The sequence below is a fragment of the Argentina anserina genome, chromosome 4 (assembly GCF_933775445.1).
Source record: "Argentina anserina chromosome 4, drPotAnse1.1, whole genome shotgun sequence".
NCBI lineage: Eukaryota > Viridiplantae > Streptophyta > Magnoliopsida > Rosales > Rosaceae > Argentina > Argentina anserina.
In genome coordinates this window covers 22,821,937-22,841,885 of record NC_065875.1, presented here as the reverse complement: position 1 = coordinate 22,841,885, position 19,949 = coordinate 22,821,937, and the positions used below count along the sequence as shown (strand labels likewise).

General features: G+C 36.4%; 1 protein-coding gene across 1 annotated transcript; it reads left to right on the top strand.

The window, feature by feature from the left end:
* Positions 1–8,711: 8,711 nt before the first annotated feature.
* LOC126791954 (alpha-xylosidase 1) lies at positions 8,712–13,829 on the top strand. The gene is made up of 3 exons (XM_050518457.1): positions 8,712–8,972; positions 9,063–9,745; positions 11,664–13,829. Exons 1-3 carry the CDS (start codon positions 8,746–8,748, stop codon positions 13,541–13,543), a joined length of 2,790 nt encoding a protein of 929 aa, XP_050374414.1. The 5' UTR covers positions 8,712–8,745; the 3' UTR covers positions 13,544–13,829.
* The last annotated feature ends 6,120 nt before the right edge of the window (positions 13,830–19,949 follow it).

Here is a 19,949-nt window from a genome sequence, read left to right as displayed (position 1 = left end):
TCAATTCTCTATTAGTCGAAAATTTTATCGGAAATTTTGGATAATATCGACTCGATAATGACACGTGACACATTATTATTGGTTGTAAATATATATGGTAAAAAATAATAATCATTTGACAATAAGACAAAATTGAATTGCTCAAGCAAATTGTAAATGGGTGTGTGAAAAAATCGATTTGCTTGAGCAAAATAGGAAATCGATTTGCTTGAAGCAAAATTTACTTCTGGAATCACCTTTTACTTGAGCAAAACCATTTTATAGGTGTGGATGCTCGTAGAGTCCAAAGAGAAAGCTTGTTTGTTAATTATATCTGCATTGTGTTAATAATCTTGTTTTTAATCAAGTATACAGACAGACCGACATCAGATTCTACTCATTCTAGCTAGGGTTTCATCGGGCTCGAGGGAAATACAGTAATACGTACGTTTTCGAAGACGTACTTCTGTCCATGACTGTTCTACTGCGAGTACTAATAGGAATCCATACCTGCAAATCTTATGTCGTCTTTTTTGGCTAGTGATCGATCGAATCCTAAATAGAGTACAATCACAGCTTAATTGCGGAACACCCAATACTTTTGGCGTATATATAATTTTTCCTTAAGTACTATTAAGGCATCATCGTCAGGATTGAGTCACATCAAATCTGCGATTTCTTTTTTTAATTGAATTTGATGTTGTTAATATCAATAGCAATAGCTAGATCAGTTAATCACTTACAAGTTACAACCAAGATAACGCGAATTTACAACATTGCAAAGCGCCAAAGTACATTAACAGTGCTTTTAGTTTATCAACATTTACTCTTATGTGATGTGATGATATTATATATTGCTCCTGATTTGAATAAAAAGTTATTTGTTAATTGATTTTGGTTTCCTTCTTTATGAATAAACGGGAGTAAATCTTCTCTTCTCAATATATATTTTTTTCTAAGAAGTAACACCCATCATCACACGTACATGAATGTACTAAAGATACTTAATATATATCATAGAGACTGGCTCCTCAATAATAGTTTGATTCCAAAAGGGGCAGATTTTAGTTCGCATGCATGCATGAATGTGTGCATTACATTAGTATCCAATCTTCTCATTAAGTACAATATATTTATGATGCATTTTGAACTAAGGTTTGATTATATACCTGACTCATTTGTTGCTGCTGCCGTTACATTTGATGAAGCGAGTGATCCGAAAACAAGCATGCATCCAAAGTCCAGAGATGAACTCGATCTGCCTGGTTGCTTTTGTTTCACGAGCTTCCAAATTGCCTGATTGCTTTTGTTTCTTATTACCATCATGCATAAAGCCAAATGCAATTATAGAATGAAATATACTAATCTTCACAGTCATGCATGGAGCCATGCATGGAGGTTAAGATCTGATATGAGACAGAATCATGGGATGTATTTTCTTCTTATCTTGCAGGTTTTCGCATCTGGAATTCTCAGCACGTACATTTGTTTATTCATCGCCAAATCCAAGTAAGTATCAATTTATATACACATAAACAATGGACAAGTCGGGACCCCTGTCACGTTTTCATGCTTAAGTAATTTATACATATATGTTTGACGACGTTCTGAATATTATCTCTGATACCATATAGCTAACTACGTAGATCGATCTTTTCAGTTTTGAGAAATGATGTAGCTAGATTTGACATTTTTATCTTTTAGAAGTAATTTTGAATTTGAGGGAGAGCTGAAATGAGATGGAAGATCGAGAAGACGAGAACCCAATATTTCAACAGTTCAAGTAATGAGAAAGTACTAAGAGGCACGGCATAACAAAGTACTCTTTCAGCTCTTTCAGTTCATCATCATAACTAATTCAATAGACAATTGAACGCGTATAATTTTGTAGCATATCAAAATCTTATAAAGCAAGAACCGGTGTTTAATCAATTAGCCGAAATAAGGTTTTTTGTGAAGAAGACCATATTCTTGCCGCTCATATGTGATGGCAGTGATGCTCATTTACGGTACATAGTCATTGCATTTCAAATGACTTCAGTATTGACTATTGAGTAGATTTATATTCTGCTGTTCCATCAATTTACTCAAAAAAATCAGATCGACTAAGATTCATTGTGCAAATTAACTTAGCAACACCGAAAAGTTTATGTGCGAATAATATACTCGGCATGGAAAGTGTTGGTCATCGGATCATATATATTAACAAGACCTTGGTTTCGAATTCGTCAAGTTTGGCTGCCTTCAACTTTCACTTCGTCACTCACACAACAGCCTATAATAATCCTTGAATTCATCAATGGTTTCGAGTGCGCTGCGCTAGCTTCAGGGTCTCCTCCTGTCCTCATTACATCTGGCCAACCCTTTAGGGATAGCTCTTTCCTCAAGCACCGAAGCACGGTTTTGCTTTCCTAGAATTTAAGGAAACTGAACGCTCAGAATCCTCATATAACACCAAACCTCGCATGCCATTCTCGCACTTCTGAACTGGAAGATAACAGACGCAGACGCAGACGCTTCCTCTGTTTTCATTTCCAAAGTTCTGAAAAGTTCTGTTTATGCAGCTCTATCTCCTTTGGCCTTTTCCATGTGCATGCAGATAATTATTACAGTTCATATCAACTTCTCTATCTCCGAAACAAGCCTATTTGTATCTCCAAAAGATTCCAGATGCCGGTTCTCAAATATTAATTACTTCATATTAGATTTTATGAGGGCGATTAATACTAAACACTGTCAAAACATTACTCATGTAGTTACGATATACTGGAACCTTTACTCATAAATAAAGAACTAGTCTAACGATTCCCGTATTGACAATAGAACATCATGAACCAAATCTATCATGACTAACTAGGGGAGGCACTTCCGAACTGAAAAACTGATAATCGAGTCGGAAAAACAGGGCCAAAGCTGAAAAAAAAAACTGAACAGACAAAAAAACCGAATTGAAAAAAAAACTAACTGATTCGGTTTGGTTTTCAATTTGGGGTCCAAACCGAACCGAACTGAGAAGAAAAGAAAATGACGTCGTTTTTCCTAATATATACATATCGTCGAAAAAAAGCCTATGCCACTACTCCTCTCAATCCTCTATCACCTCAGAGCCTCAGTGTCTTTGCCTCACTCACTCAAACCTATGACGGCATCAACGCTCACTCCCTCCCCCACTCTCTCAGTCTCTCAGTTCCCGACACCGCCACCTCGATTTGCAACCCGACGCCCCACTATTTCCCTGACTCTCTCAGTCCCTGATGCTGACGCTATCTACTCCCCGATGTTGCCACCTCTCTGTTACCTGACGTCGCTGAGTCTCTCTCCCACCCGACGCAACCTCTTTCTCCCCCACCAGCCGCATCTCTTTGCTACCCGACACCGCCAAGGCTTCGACTCTCTCTCTATTAAGGTGATCATTTGAAAACTCAAATTTTGACTCTCTCTGCTACTACTAATCTCCCTGTTACTGTGTGTTTGTGGATTGTTTGTGTGTAATTTAAGACTTTCAATTTGTTGCGTTAGTGTATGATTCACTGATTCAGTGAGTTATTAACCAATACTAAATGAGTGTGTGCATTAGTGCAGTGAACTTGAGCTATAGAAATGAGTATGCTTTGATTAAGTGGATATTGCATGGATGACCAAGATGTTGCTTTGATTTCATGTGGCTTCAGTTGAATTTCGAGTCATATTTTTCCTTTTTCTTTTTGAAAAAAAAACAAAAATAATTGAATCGATCGCTTCAGTTTTAAATTTTGTCTATTGAAAAACTGTAAACTGAACCGAATTAAACCAAAGTTAAAATTCAGTTCAATTCTTTTTTCTTTTTCTTTTTGTAATTAATTAATTTATTTAAAAAAGGAGGGGGGCAAAAAACCTGACCTCCTATGTCTGATAAATTCCAACAAAGAGGATAAACAAAAGCTCAATCCGACATGTGTACACTCACACATGCAAAACCATAGATATAAAAACCCTAGCAAATAGCAAACCCTCAGCCAAGAAACCTTTAATCAAATGACAGGATGAAGCTGGTAGCATTGACAGACAGTTGTGAGATACCAAGAATAGAGAAAATAAACATCTCGTGATGCTTCTTGCAGGGATGAAAAGAATGCAAAGCAAACTCTCTGAACAATTCCAAAAAATGACGTTGGGCTTCTAACATATTAAAAATCTTACCTTCGAAACGCATCAGATTCCTAGTGATCCAAATAAACCAAATCAGATTACATGAGACTAGAAACTAGAGTTGACGTTTAGGTTTTGGGAACGTTGAAACACCAACACCATTAAACACTTCATCAAGGGTACCCCAATGTCACATCCCGCCAAAGTTAAGCCAAATTTTACCTTGAGCATTCTAGACGGATCCGGAATATGGCGGAACTCCTTGGAAGGTCATAGAAGATCCTAGAAGATGGTGGAAGTCTCAAGAAGCATTGAGACATTTCCGGATTTCTCTAGAACCTTGGAGAGGCTAGTGGAACTAGACCACTCTAGAGTTCTCTAGAACACTCAAGGATCATCTTAGAAGCATGTAGAGTTGTATAGACTTATGTAGAGTTCTCTAGAATTCTCTACAATGTACTTAGTCCTAGAAATATCTAGAACTTGTAAAGTAGGATGAGGAGGCCTATAAATAGCAAGGCACCCCTCTCATTTGTTCCATCAAGCAATCAAGCAATCTAGCAAGCAAGCTATCAAGTAAACTTGTAAGTTCTCTTGTTCAATATAAGTTCTCTTTCGAAATATTCTCTTGCCTTTCAATTGTTCTAGCAAGGCGTTTGCGAGTTTAAGGCTGACTTAGCATAAGGGAGTTGCTAAGGCCGCACAGTTGCATAGTAAAAGAGTAAGCTCGTGACACCAAGGTGAGAATGAATGAGAAAATAGAAGACAAACTCGTTTCCATAAAGCCACAATTTCATAACAATGCAAAAGAAGATGTGTACCTGATTCTGCATGACTTCCACAAAAGGAGCAACAAGATGGAAGTGAAAAATATCGTTGTTGTAAAGCATCATCAGTTAATAAACGCCCATGAAGAGCCTTCCAAACAACAAGAGTTTTACGGGGTTAAATTGTTTTACTCCATATCACTTTACCCCAATTTATGCTCACCATGATTTGAGAAGAAAACAAAAACTTCTTTTGTTGTCAGAATTCTTGAGGAGGAGTGCGGCCATAAAAGAGAGTCAGATGTGTCTGCATCAGGCAAAGCAATGCGCTCAATTTTTTCTGCTGCTTGAGGGAATGAAGAAATAAAATATGCTGGGAGAACCCAATGAGAATTAACAATAACATCATTCACCTTAGCATGAAGTGGAATAGAGCCACTTACTCCAACACTAGTAGCAATAGGCTCACCCAACCAATTATCTTGCCAAAAAGATATCCTCTTACCATCACCAACACTCAAATGCAAAGAATTCAAAAACATTGGCCAAACTTTTGTGAGATCCAACCAGACTGAAGATCTCTTGTAAGACTTTATAGGTTGGAAATCATCTTTCAAAAAACGAACTCTTAGCAAAATAGAGGCTAGAGAGGAAGAGAAGAGCATCTCCCAACATCTCTTTATTAGAAGAGCATGATTAGCCTCAAATAAATCATGTAACCCCAAGCCTCATTCCTCTTTGTTTTTACAACAGTGACGACAAGCAACAAGAGGCATGCCTATTTTCAAATGGTCTCCAGTCCAAAAAAAATTCATGATCCAAGATTGAAGGTCATGAAGTAAACTAGCCGGCCACTCATAAATCTGAAAACTATAAACCAAAATGCCTTGAATCACTGACTGAATAAGTTGTAGCCTACCCGCTTGCGACAACAGAGAACCTTTCTAAGATGACAACTTGCATCTCAATCTATCTGCAATGACTTGAAAATACACCCTCTTGGGACGTCCCTGGAAAATCGGAACCCCAAGGTATGTGAATAGAAGAGACCCTTGCTTGACACCCAAAATTTTCCGGATAACAAAGCGTCTACGGTGAGCATATTTCCTAAGGAACACAAGCGATTTAGATTTATTGACTATTTGCCCTGAATTCAAGCCATATTCCTCCATAAACTTCATTAGATTCTTTAAAGATCTCTTGGTACCCCGCATAAAAACCATAATGTCATCTGCAAATAGAACATGCGAGGGTGGAGTAATACCAAGAGGAGCTGACAGTAAATCAATATGTCAATCCTCAGCCAGCTTATTAAGACCTCTACTTAAAACCTATTCCGCAAGAAAAAAGAGAATAAGTGACAAAGGATCTCCTTGACGAACATCACGAGAACAAGGAAAAAACCATTCCATATCACCATTAACTAAAATTGATAAGTGTGCAGACCCCAAAATTGTTTTAATCCAGTCACAAAAAGGATCTAAAAAACCAAAAGCCTTCAAAACCCCGAAGTAAGAAATCCCAATCAAGCGTGTCAAATGCCTTTTGCACATTAAACTTAATTACAATGTTACCACCCTTACAATTACGATTCAGGAGGTTAATGCATTCTGAAGTCAATATAATGGGGTCTGCAATAGTGCGATCTCTAAGAAAAGCACTTTGGTTGGATGAAATAATCCGAGTAGCAATACTTCCCAAACGGTCAGCTAAAATCTTTGTGATAAGCTTGAAAATAAAATTCGCCATAGCAATATGACGCAACTGCGTTACGGTGTCTGCTCCAGAGACTTTAGGAATCAAGATCATTAAATTGGAATTGAAGTGGGGGAGAATGTATCCAGTATTGAAAAAACTCTGAACAGCTTGCACTACCTCTGCACCAACAACTGACCAACACTTCATAAAAAAAATTCCACCAAAACCATCTGGACCAGGAGAACTATTATGATCCATAAAAACATAGCCTGAAATATTTCCTCAAATGTGGGAATGGCTGTTAACATAGAATTATCCTCAGTAGTCACGAGATTATGAATTACATGAGAAACTAGACCAGTGTCTCTTATAAAAGAATATGGTGTGAATAGACCATTGAAATAATTTACCACATGATCACTAATCTCTTTTAGGTCATAAATAATATTGTTTACATCTCTCATAGTTGATAATGACTGTTTAAGATGTCAGACTTTAACCATTGCATGGAAGAAAGAAGAGTTTCGGTCACCTTCAGTAAGCCATTTTATTTTGATTTATCACATAAAAATTTCTCTTAAAGCAAAATAGCCTCATGAACTTGAGCACTGGCAACACTCTCCCTGGAAAGCAAGTCATCAAAAGGACTCAAGCTAGCAATTTCCCGCTGAATTATATGCAAATCATCAAATGACTTCTCCACCATTATGTTTACATCCCCAAACTCAACTTTACTCCAAACCCGAATCCGCTATTTAAGAGTCTGCAGCTTAGAAGCCAAAACAAACATTGGATTATCATAGAAATGAGAACCATGCCAAACCTCCTTCACCAAAGAAAGAAAACTTGGATGATCTAGCCACATGCGATGGAACCGAAATGGTGATCTTTGGTTAGGTATAAGCTTTGAAAATGACACTAAAAGGGGACAATGATATGAGGAAAAACGAGGAAGAGTAGTGCACTCCAAATTGCGCCAAACATCCATCCAAGAGAAATTGCTAAGACACCGGTCAAGCCTCATTTCAACACTTGCACCAACACCCATTCTATTCATCCAGGTGTAAGGCAATCATTTAGTAGGAAGATGAACCAACTCACAATTAGTTGACATGTCCTGAAAGTCTGAACTTGAAACAAAATTAGGAAGAATTCCACCTCGTTTTTCATGAGCACCCAGGACACAATTAAAGTCACCCAACACTATCCAGGGTCCCTGAACAAAGGCATTTTTAACATGAAACAGATCATTCCAAACCCGACAACGCTCTGTTACCGTAGTTCTTGCATAAACCCAAGTCAAAATACAATTAACATTCTCCAATGTGCAAGAAATTGTGAGCTGCTGGTCTGTAGCTAATAACACAGTAGGGTGAATTGATTGATCACATAAGAGCCATATATTTGGAGGTTGGTCCTCCCTGTCATTCACAGCTGCTGGAAACATCTTTAAATAATGCCAAAATAAAGATTTAAGTGAACTTAAATTAATAAAAGGTTCATAAATACCAATAATAGCAGGTTTGTATTTGCGAACCATCATACTCAAGACTCGACGAGTGGGGGCGTTGCCCATACCTCGAGCATTCCAAAAAATGATCTTCATAGGTTAATGCATGAGGTGGGAACCCTGCTACGGGCAGGGTAACGGTCCAAAGCTTGTTCTTGTAGTAAATTCTCACGCATTTTCTTTTTTTGTTTCTTTTGCTGGGATCTAAAAAGAACAACAGTCATATAGTTGCACGAGTGTTAATTGGGTCATAAATTCAGTTCAATTCTCAATTGGGCCGAATTTCACCCCATGACTAACGCATGCAAGTACGGTTGAGTCCAGCACACGAGTGTTACGGTATCCCCGCGAGAGAACATATCATATGATCTAATTATTACAACAGTTTTAATACTCCGAAATACTATAGCTAAATCTTAAGCCTACCGCGATTAAAGCAAGAAAACCGGTGAATGATCTAGGGTCCAGCGCGGCCGTGTTACCCTCCAGTCAGTGGCCCACACTCCATCATCAATCACATGCATCCGATGACTCACTCTCTCACTCTTCCATTTTTATATAAACCCCCAACCGAGTCCCAACAGTCACTACTCTCATTCCACACTACTCTCTGTAACTCACTCTAGTAGTAGTAGTAGTAGTTTAGCTATAGTAGTAGCAGCAATGTGGTCTTCTACCACCACCACACTATGCCTATCTTCCTTTCTCCTAGTTCTAGCTCTCTGTTTCTCCGGCGCATTCTCTTACACCAACCCCAAGATCATCGGTAAAGGCTACCGTCTCATCTCCGTTGAAGAAATCCCCGACGGCGGCATTCTCGGCCTCCTCCAGCTCAAAACCAAGTCCAAAACCTTCGGCCCCGACATCCCTCTCTTACAGCTCTTTGTCAAGTACGTAAAACCCAACACACTATCCAACTCATGCTCCTAAAATGTAGCTCAAATTCACTAACACCGTCTGATGATGTTTGATTGTCACAGGCACGAGACGGATCAACGGCTCAGAGTCCACATCACCGATGCTCAGAAGCAGCGGTGGGAGGTACCCTACAACATCTTACCCAGAGAGAAGCCTCCGACGCTGAAACAGAGCATTGGGACAGCAAAGGATCCCATTACAGTCTCCGAGTACTCAGGCTCCGAGCTCATCTTCAGCTACACCGCAGACCCTTTTGGGTTTGCGGTGAGGCGAACATCCGACAACCAAGTCCTCTTCAACACGAGCTCTGATTCTTCCACAGACCCTTATGGAGAAATGGTGTTTAAAGACCAGTACCTTGAGATCTCCACTAAGCTTCCCAAAGATGCATCCCTTTATGGGTTGGGGGAGAACTCCCAGCCACATGGGATCAAAATCTACCCAAATGATCCTTATACTCTTTACACCACTGATACCTCTGCCATCAATCTCAACACTGACTTGTATGGCTCCCACCCAGTTTACATGGATCTGAGGAATGTGGGTGGTGAGGCTTATGCTCATGGTGTTCTGCTGCTCAACAGTAATGGAATGGATGTGTTTTATAGAGGCAACTCTTTGACATATAAGATCATTGGGGGTGTGCTTGATTTCTACTTCTTTTCTGGGACTAGTCCACTGGCTGTGGTTGACCAGTACACTTCTTTCATTGGCAGACCTGCTCCAATGCCTTACTGGTCTCTTGGTATGTTTTTCTAATTCTCAATTTCTTACCTTGATTTTGTTCTTGGTGAATTTATTTCATTATTGTTTGTTCTGGCTTGGATTTGGATTAGGAATATGGGATTTATGTTCTTCTGCAAAATCAAGAGTGCTTCTTTTATATAATATCCTATCTTAATGGTCCCAATTGCAATTCTTTTTTGTTCATGTTCTATGTTTCTATAAAAAATTACTTCCAAGTTGATAATTTTATAGGAATTGAGTGTTTCTTTAATGTTTAATTCATCCCCTGATTTGATATGCTTTGTGTGTGTGTATGACCATGATACTCAAGTCTAAACTATCAGATTTGGTAATGAGTAATTGAGTATAGAGTGACTATAGGCAAGATTAGCTTATCTTTATTTCTTCTTGGTTGGTGGGCTGGTCTGGTCCATTTTTAGTTTTAGTCTCTCTGGCATTTCTTTTTCTTGTTTAGTGATGAAAAGTAACTTTCTTGGTGCACATTAGAAACATAATCCTGCTTAAAGTTTGATGATATAATCATCTCCTTCACCATCACAGATTTCTGTTTTTTTTTTCTTCTGGTTTTGTATCCTTGGCATGTTTACCTCACCCAGAGTACCTGTTATCATCTCATTTGTATATGAGATTATGAGGTGGTTATTGAGTTCTTTATCTCCAAGCTTTATCAAAATGCTGTGGTGTACTGGTGTTTGCTAGTAGGGTCTTGTTGATGGTGGCTCAGAGAGCCATTCCAGTCAGAACTTAATGCTCTCTGATCTCCATATATCATTGCCACGCCTTATGATAATGACAACCATCTTTGGTTGTTCGGCATTCTACAGTGTGTTAGTATTGTTGTCTCTCATACTTTATAGCTATTGTCATGTCTTGGGAAGAAAGTTATTCAGGCAGATTTTATGAAAGTTGTTCCTTTTTACCTATTTTAGCTTGAGCATTTAATGATAATACTTCTTCTAGAGCCTCACATCTAAGTGATCTAACTGATGGTTTTGAGAATGCCTCATCCTTTACCTATCTTGGGTTAGAGGCTTGTCGATCTGTTCGGCCTTTAATTTTGGATGCAGTCGGTGGAAACATTTGGTCTTGTGAATAAATGACTTATTTATGTGAGAATTTAATTAGTGTCGCAAGTCACGGTACTCGAAAATAATTGTCTGACCCTCACTACTTGCAAGGTGATTATCCATGGTTCTGTTGTCTCCCTCGCATTATTAGTTTTTGCCAAGTTCTTGAGAAGAAGTTGGATTTCACTCTGTTTGTTGCTTCATATGAAGCTAGTAGCATTTGACTTTTTTGGACTATTTGGTTGTTTCTTATATGCTTCTGTTTTGAGTCATACAGTAAACAATTGAGATAATTTCAAAGAAACGTATGCATTATTATATGTTGACTATGCTGCCAAATGATAGATAAGTAGTATACTGGAAAGAATTGAAAATATATGAGAAAAGCAGTATGCTCCATTCCTGCAACAATCTCAGGATTTCGCTTCTAATAGTACAACATTTTTTTTTAAAGAAATGTAAAAGGACAACAGTTGCTTTTATCAAATGATATACTTGAATTTCTGGTTTCTCTTGTGGTCTTGCCTGATTTGTTTGTGTTCTATAATTTTTTTTTCCAACTTTTATACTATCACTTAGTCGGACTAGGTTCTTTGTTTACTCATTTGTTTTCACTCTGCTATTTGCATTTGTTACGCTGTCTCTCTCTTTTTTCTCTAGTCTTCAAGACTTCAACATCCCCCACTCCTGCAGTGGTCGTTTTCTTATTTCTTGTTACTCTTAACAATAATTCCATTCGGCTATACTCCTTTACAGTGTCCTGTATTTCCCGTCTGTGTATTGTATACCCCCTGACGGTTATTATTTTCCAAGCCATTTTGATTGATCTGTGTCATTTTAATGTTACAGGATTCCACCAATGCAGATGGGGTTACCACAACTTATCTGTGGTTGAAGATGTCGTTGAGAATTATCAAAAGGCTCAAATCCCTCTAGATGTTATGTGGACTGATGATGATCACATGGATGTGCGCAAAGACTTCACTCTCAGCCCCACTAACTTCCCCCGGCCAAAGCTTCTGGCATTCCTAGACAAAATTCATAAGAGAGGCATGAAGTATGTTGTCATTGTCGATCCTGGAATTGGTATTAACAACACGTATGGTGTGTACACAAGAGGTCTTGCTAATGATGTATTCATCAAGTATGAAAATGAACCTTACGTTGCCCAGGTTTGGCCGGGGGCTGTAAACTTCCCTGACTTTCTCAATCCAAAAACTGTTTCATGGTGGGCTGAGGAGGTCAAGCGCTTTCATGAGCTTGTGCCTGTTGATGGTTTATGGATTGACATGAATGAGGTTTCAAATTTTTGTTCTGGGAAATGCACGATGCCAAAGGACGGAAGACAGTGCCCTAAACCGGGTATTCCTGGCTGGATATGTTGCTTGGATTGCAAGAACATTACAAACACGAGATGGGATGATCCACCATACAAGATAAATGCTTCAGGCACGCAAGTCCCCTTGGGATTCAAAACCATTGCCACTAGTGCATATCATTACAATGGCGTTTTGGAGTATGATGCTCACAGTTTGTATGGATTTACGCAAACTATAGCAACACATCAAGGTCTTCAAGGCATTGCAGGCAAGCGGCCGTTCATCTTAACCCGCTCCACTTATGTTGGTTCAGGCAAGTATGCTGCACACTGGACAGGTGATAATAAGGGAACTTGGGATGATTTGAAAATCTCAATCTCTACTATCCTCAATTTTGGAATATTTGGTGTGCCAATGGTTGGCTCAGATATATGCGGGTTCTATCCAGCACCTACTGAAGAACTTTGCAATCGTTGGATTGAAGTAGGTGCTTTCTACCCCTTCTCCAGGGATCATGCAAACTTCGCTTCCCCAAGGCAAGAGCTTTATCAGTGGGAGTCAGTAGCTATCTCTGGTCGAAATGCACTAGGTATGAGGTATAAGCTCCTTCCTTATCTGTACACTTTGACCTACGAAGCTCATATAAGTGGAGCTCCAATTGCAAGGCCACTTTTCTTCTCTTTCCCAACATATACTGAATGCTATGGGTTGAGTACTCAATTCTTGCTAGGGAGCGGTCTTATGATCTCCCCCGTTCTTGAGGAAAAAAAAACTGAGGTAAAAGCATTGTTTCCCCCTGGAAGCTGGTACAGTATATTTGATATGACACAGGCTGTTAATTCAAAGGGACAATATGTCACACTGGATGCCCCTTTGCATGTAGTTAATGTGCATTTGTATCAGAACAACATTCTACCAATGCAGCAGGGAGGAATGGTATCTAAAGATGCAAGGATGACTCCTTTTAGCCTTGTAGTAACCTTCCCAGCTGGTGCAAGTAATGCAACAGCAAAAGGGAAGATTTACATTGATGACGATGAGCTTCCAGAAATGAAACTCGGAAATGGCTACTCCACATATGTCAATCTCTATGCAACCGTAAGCGAAGGATATGTGAAAGTGTGGTCAGAAGTTCAGGAGGGAAAATTTGCTCTAGACCAAGGTTTGATTGTTGAGAAGGTGAGTGTGCTGGGATTGGGTGCAACCGGAGGAGTATCAGCTCTCGAGGTTGATGGAGCCACAGTGGCAAGTGATTCGAACATAGAGCTAAGCACATTGGATCAGGAACACCAAGAGGATGTGGAAGAGGGAGAGAACAAAACCAAGAGTGTAATGGTTCAGGTCAGTGGTTTGTCACTTCCTGTGGGGAAGAACTTTGCCATGTCCTGGAAAATGGGTGTCAAAGGTTGAGAGCTACAAAATGCTCTTCTTCCATTAGTTCAGATCTCTTGATTACTTTCTTTTAGTTTATGAAGCTGTTAGCACTTAGCAGCAAGGGTGTTGTTCATTTCGTGTTTATTATTGTGGGTTTTTGATGGTGAAGAGATGAGCCAAAGTTATGCTCATCCTTTTCCATGTAAAAAGAGCCAACAAAGTGAGGTAACTTAGAGGAGAGTGTTCCATTGTTATAGCTACTAGCAATCTAATGAATAAGCTAAATTTTCCAAGTCAATTTTAGAAGAAAGTGAAGAAGGTTCTTTAAACATTTCTGCATGATAATTTACTAGTTTTCTCCCCAGATTATATCATCTCTTTCCCGTAATCTTCCGAAGGGTTTAGGGCTCGAATTGATATGTAAAAATGTTGATGCAATCTATCTTTGCGTTTAGACCGGTTAGATATGCTGACCAACCCCAGTCCATTTCCCTTGCGGCTACACAAGTAACTAAAATTTTAAGGATAAGCTTTGTTTCTCGCAAATATGCAATATCTGAACCTTCCAGTTACAGCAGATATGTCTTACCCGGCCAATCTATGCAGATCTCTCCCCAAAATTCAGTGATAGTTGTCATCATTGCACTCTTCAATTCATCAAAGTTACTTGAGTTATTTCTCCCATTCAATTCGGCAATTTACACTATGTATTAGAAAACTCTCAGCATGTGCTCGAGAACATTGGATACGTATATATATACAAGCATTCATCGTAGTGATATACAAGCTAACAGGCATTGTTCGTGTATTCTTGTTGGGAAATTTAAGGTCCAATATTATCAATTCTATTTCTGGAAGCAGCATGTGATTTTGAAGAGTTCACCAATATATACGAGGTTCATAAGTCAAGTTTGGTATATATCCAAGTCCCATAATAAAATAGCAGTGAATTTGGACTAACTACTATATCAGGTAGCAATATTGGTCTGGTGCTTCAATGCTCCACCAATTGAGTCTGATTTCTCAACCACTCCAATTAATTCCCTTTTCTAATTAAACTCTTCTCCCTTGGGTGAATTTCTCATCAGCTAAAAGAAGTTGAAGAGCACTGCAAATCTTGGTAGTGTTATTAATCATCAACCTAACATCATAACTTATTTCTGGCCAAAATTAATCTACATTATACCACGAAACTACTAACACACCAAAGTACTAATCGTGAACTTTCCTCTACCACAGAAGGTTCAAGACATACACGTTGTTATCATCAATCCTCACGGAGAGAGCAAAACCCATTGTATTCTATATAGTATTTGACGTACTCTGTACCAAATAATGTATTCTGCACAGTGTACTATACACAACTTATCCACCAGTAATAGTCAGTAATAAAAAAAAACGCCACCACATTATGTGCGTGACACCTGTCAACTACAGTACGCGTGTCCCATCGTCGTTCGATCGCATTACGGGTTTTGGCGGGAGAATTATGGGTTTGGCGGGGACATAAGGGTAAAGCCGCCCTCTCCGTCCACTCTCCTCTCGATTTGCGTAGCCCACTTGTCCTCCTCTGACATTTCTTTTGGTCTTTTCAGTGAACTTGGATGCATCATCACGCTCCACACCCATGCCATGTCCAACATCATCTCCATTCACCTCTGATACATGATTCTGAGCCGTAGGATCAAGTTCCTCAGTGGTCATTGACTTTGAGTCAATAGAGTACGTGATGGGATGTGAGACCGTTACCTACCACTACTGTACCCTGTAGCTGCCTGGGGAGACGGGACACGTGACCTTTATTATTTATTTTTCTTTTGTTTTCTCCCGAAATTCGAAGCAACAGGGTCACGTGCAGGGCGTCAGAAAATGAGGTATTACTTCAGCGGTAGGATACCATGTAGCTCCGGGTTGTGAACTGCTCCGCTCGCGCCTGAGCAACAAGTGATTGGGCTATGATATGGTCGGTCTCATGATAATTTTCCTCTGCGCACCATAATTTTCCATTTTCCATTTTTATCACCTCATATTTTATTTTCACCTCATGTGTATTTTTTTATTTTTAAATTACTTTATTCACTTAATTATAATATATAAATTAGCCTTTTTTAATAATATTTTATCCACCCAACATAATTTTTTTTCAATTAAAGTTTGTTTTGTTCACCCATATTTTATTTCACATTTATTTTGACAATTTTTATTAAGAAAAAATCTTACAATTACTACTACATGTAACTAGATTCTGTAAATATAAAATGGGGTCAAGTACTATAGTTTTCTCACGTATATTAATAGCATAATTTAATTAAGATAAAAAAATTCAACTAAGATAACAAATTCGATTACATTAAAACCTAAATCCCAATAAAAAAACAAGAACACACTCTTCAATTTTTAATATTGCATAAATATAAGGATTTCAATCATTTTATTAGTTTCAATTTTAACTATTATATATATATACATCACGATATCATTAGTTTCGTGAAATAAACAAAAATGAATTGTAAAGTTAATAACTTATTGTCTATTACAACAATTTTACATCATGATATTACAATCTTCTAGTAAAACAATAGATTGTTGGGGTGAACAAAGTTCAATGTGAAGTGGTAATAGCCGCACCCATGTTACATTTCTTCGGCATCATCCACGCGATCTGGCAAGTCGGTGAAAGTTTAGATTTGAAAGCTTAATAATAAGCCACATTGCGGGAGACATTTGTAATGTACAATTGGAGAAAAAAAACTGTAAAGTTATTAAAAGGGGAATAAGGTCGATTAGCACAATTCTAGTATAATTCTGAGGCATCAAAGTTCAATTTACAAATTCTCACAATTGATTGACCATAGTCACCATACCAATAACCATGTATTCACTACACTCGCTAGGATACAAATAGAGGGCAAACGTCTGTTTAGTCTATTTACTTTTAGTCGGTCATTCATCTAGTCCATTAAGTTTCAATATCATCTATACAGTCTTCGAACTTGCAACTTTTAATCTAGATAATCCACTCTGTCAATTCATAGGTTAAAATGATGAGGTGGCCGTTAAATATCCTCCCAAAAATGTGTATTTACCAAAATGTCTTTATATCAATGTTTTCTTTTTATTTTCTTTAGTATTTCTTTTTTTATTATTTTCAATATATTTTTAAGAGATATGAATGTCTTTACTTGACAAAGTCATTTCTATTGTTTATTTGTGTTTTCATATAATTTTAACTTAAAGTGAAAATCATAAATTTATTAGATAATTGAAGAAAATATTAGAAAAATACTCCTAGGGCAAATGTTTTCTAATATTTTCTTCAATTATATAATAAATTTATGATTTTTCACCTTAAGTTAAATTTATATGAAGACACAAAGAAACATAAGGTGAAAATCATAAATTTATTAGATAATTGAATAAAATATTAAAAAACGTTTGCCGTAGGAGTATTTTTCTAATATTTTCTTTAATTATATAATAAATTTATGATTTTCACCTTAAGTTAAATTTATATGAAGACACAAAGAAACAATGGAAATAACTTTGTCAAGTAAAGACATTCACATCTCTTACAAATATATTGAATATAATAAAAAATAAATACTAAAGAAAATAAAAATAAAACATTGTTATAAGGACATTTTGGTAAATACACATTTTTAGGAGGATATTTAACGTCCACCTCATCATTTTAACAGATGAATTGACGAAATTGACTATCTAGATTAAAAGTTACAAGTTTGAGGACTATATAGATGATATTGAAACTTTATAGACTAAATGAATGACCGACCAAAATTACAGGGACTAAACATACGTTTTCCCATACAAATATAATAATAATCATGTTCAAAATCTCTCAATTCAACTATTGATTTCGAGCAACATGGGCTTATATTCTATTCTAGAAAAAAAAAAACAATATCAATGAGCTTACTTTTCCTTGTAACTTATATCACTACCGAAACATTATATATTCCACATTTCACACCAAATTACCCTAACATGATAAATATTTATGGTAAGAGTTTTACATTGTACACCAGACTACCGAAACATTTATGATTCTCACCATTCATATCAATCTCCGTAGAGCACCCGATATAGAAGGTGACCTCTATTAGCTCAATTTTTCAATGTCGTAACCGCTAGTTGTCTTTAATATGCATTTTAAGTTGTTTCTATGGCATTATAACGAAACGGTTGTAAATTTATGGATTTGTTAAGAATTTATTGTTGTATGAGGAATGAAACGAGAATAGTAACAACGTAATAGATCATAACGTCACTTTTTATTAATTGATAATGAGTCTTATATATAGACTTTACTTACGGAGCATCCCGAAGAATCATGTATATGAGTTTCTATTCATATATCCTAAAATGACACATACACCTCTCTTTTTTCATACTAACCTTGACAAAGTCAACACATGTGTAATGACAAAAAATACAATAAGAGTATAAATATAAATTAAAATAACCTAAACTAAACTCTTCTTCTACGTACATACGACATAAGTCTTAAATATGATAAAATTTTCTTTTCAATCTACCACTCGTGGAACATGGATTGGGAAAGAAATACTGATAAAAGAGTTCGACGTTTATTCTCTATGTACCGAGACCGCATTCATCATTTCAACGAAATTTGTCCAAGAACAATATATCTATAATCATCCATAATCGATGATTAAGTAAAATTTTATGTCAGTTTCAATGGTTATGTATTTGAAGGGATTGATTATGATGTATTTTTCGAAATATGATGTGCACACTGTATTGATATTAATTTTTATTGTTGTTAGCTTATATTTACAGTGACTTCATTTTTCGTTTCCATTATAATTATCATAATTAATAATGATGTTAAAGAACTTGTAGATAAATATATTTGGTAACATACTGTAACTTTGAACAAAAAAATTAGCTATGAATCTAGATAAAACTAAGAAATTATTGAACGGACAAAAAAATCAGTGTGATGGAGGCCTAATTAAAGGAGATAATTAACAATTGTGGAGGTATGGATAACATTCTATTGATTTAATTGGATAATGGGTATTTTGGAAAAAAATATGGAGGTTTAAATATCATTTTGCTATTTTGTAAAAGCAAATTAGAGGTACATTGACTAAGGAGGTGTATATGCCAATTTGGGAGGTATGAATATAAGGGTTTAGACACACATCTTAAATTAAAACATAATTTACTCCAATAAGAAAACTTATTTAGGCTAAGACACACATAATCATAGAACCGTCATATCCCGGAATACTCTCAGATCTTGTGTCGCGTGTCTAGATTGCATAGTACACATAACGTTGCCTCGGTAAAAATCTTGTTAAACAAAATAAAAACCTCTTGAGTGAAAAACATAAATGTGATTGAATGAGAAAAGAGCACAACACACCATCTACATTTGATAGTATTATATGAGGTAAACTTCCCATAATTAGTGTCATGATTATGGAGTACAAATAACACATATACAACATTCATTATATGCTTCTCAAAAATAATCTTAGGCTAATGATTAATCATTAATCTAGCCATATATTCATATATCATACATGTTATACTTAGCCAAATTTAGATCTTAAGAAACAATATTGCATAACAACTCAAAACAAGAGTTTGCAATGAAAATAGGGGTATTTTAATGTATACCCAATTTTTAGAAGCTCTTTTAAAAGAAACCCACTTATATTTTTCTTCATTATGCATTGAATTATAACCATTCGTTTAAATCTAAATTACAAAATGCCACTATTAAAATCTGATAAAAATTAGTGATTAGTCAATCAATAAATTGTGCTCTCATTAACTGCCTTAATTATAGATTTTCTTTTACTCATCACAAATTTAGAAATAATGAAGCATTTCCTTTTTAACATATCTAGAATTCATACGTTTTTTAAATTTAAATCAATTCAAAATTGAAATCACTTTATGGTGATTTGAATTTTCATTTTTTCTTTTTGTTGAATAATTTAATATTTAATATTTCATAGGTAATTTAGTTAATTTCAACTATTTATTTACAACCTTAGTTTGAGGTAGAGATAAGTTTTTTTAATTCCTATTTAGTAGGTTTTTATTTTTAATTACAACCTGAAAATTAGGTATTTATCTTTAAAGTTAACATCTCTTATAGGAATTTTTACATCAACCTGTTTGTTAGGTATTTTATCATTCCAAAGATCTCTTTCGTAGGTTGAATTTGAAATTTATACTAATATGCATGTATCTATCTATTAGGTAATTTTTACATCAACTTGTTTGTTAGATATTCTCTAATTTTAAAGATTTCTTCGATATGTTGAATATGTATATTAATATGCATGTTTCTATCTATTAGGTAACAACATAGAGTGAAAAAATATTAAGGTTGAAACCTAGAACAAAAGATTTACCACACGAAAAAATATTCATGGTACAA

What these genes read in the sequence shown, in the direction of transcription:
- LOC126791954 (XM_050518457.1), top strand. Translation starts at nt 8,746, where the DNA reads ATGTGGTCTTCTACCACCACCACACTATGCCTATCTTCCTTTCTCCTA. An exon ending in CTCTTACAGCTCTTTGTCAA is followed by an intron (nt 8,973 to 9,062) that starts GTACGTAAAACC and finishes TGATTGTCACAG; the next exon opens with GCACGAGACGGATCAACGGC. An exon ending in AATGCCTTACTGGTCTCTTG is followed by an intron (nt 9,746 to 11,663) that starts GTATGTTTTTCT and finishes TTAATGTTACAG; the next exon opens with GATTCCACCAATGCAGATGG.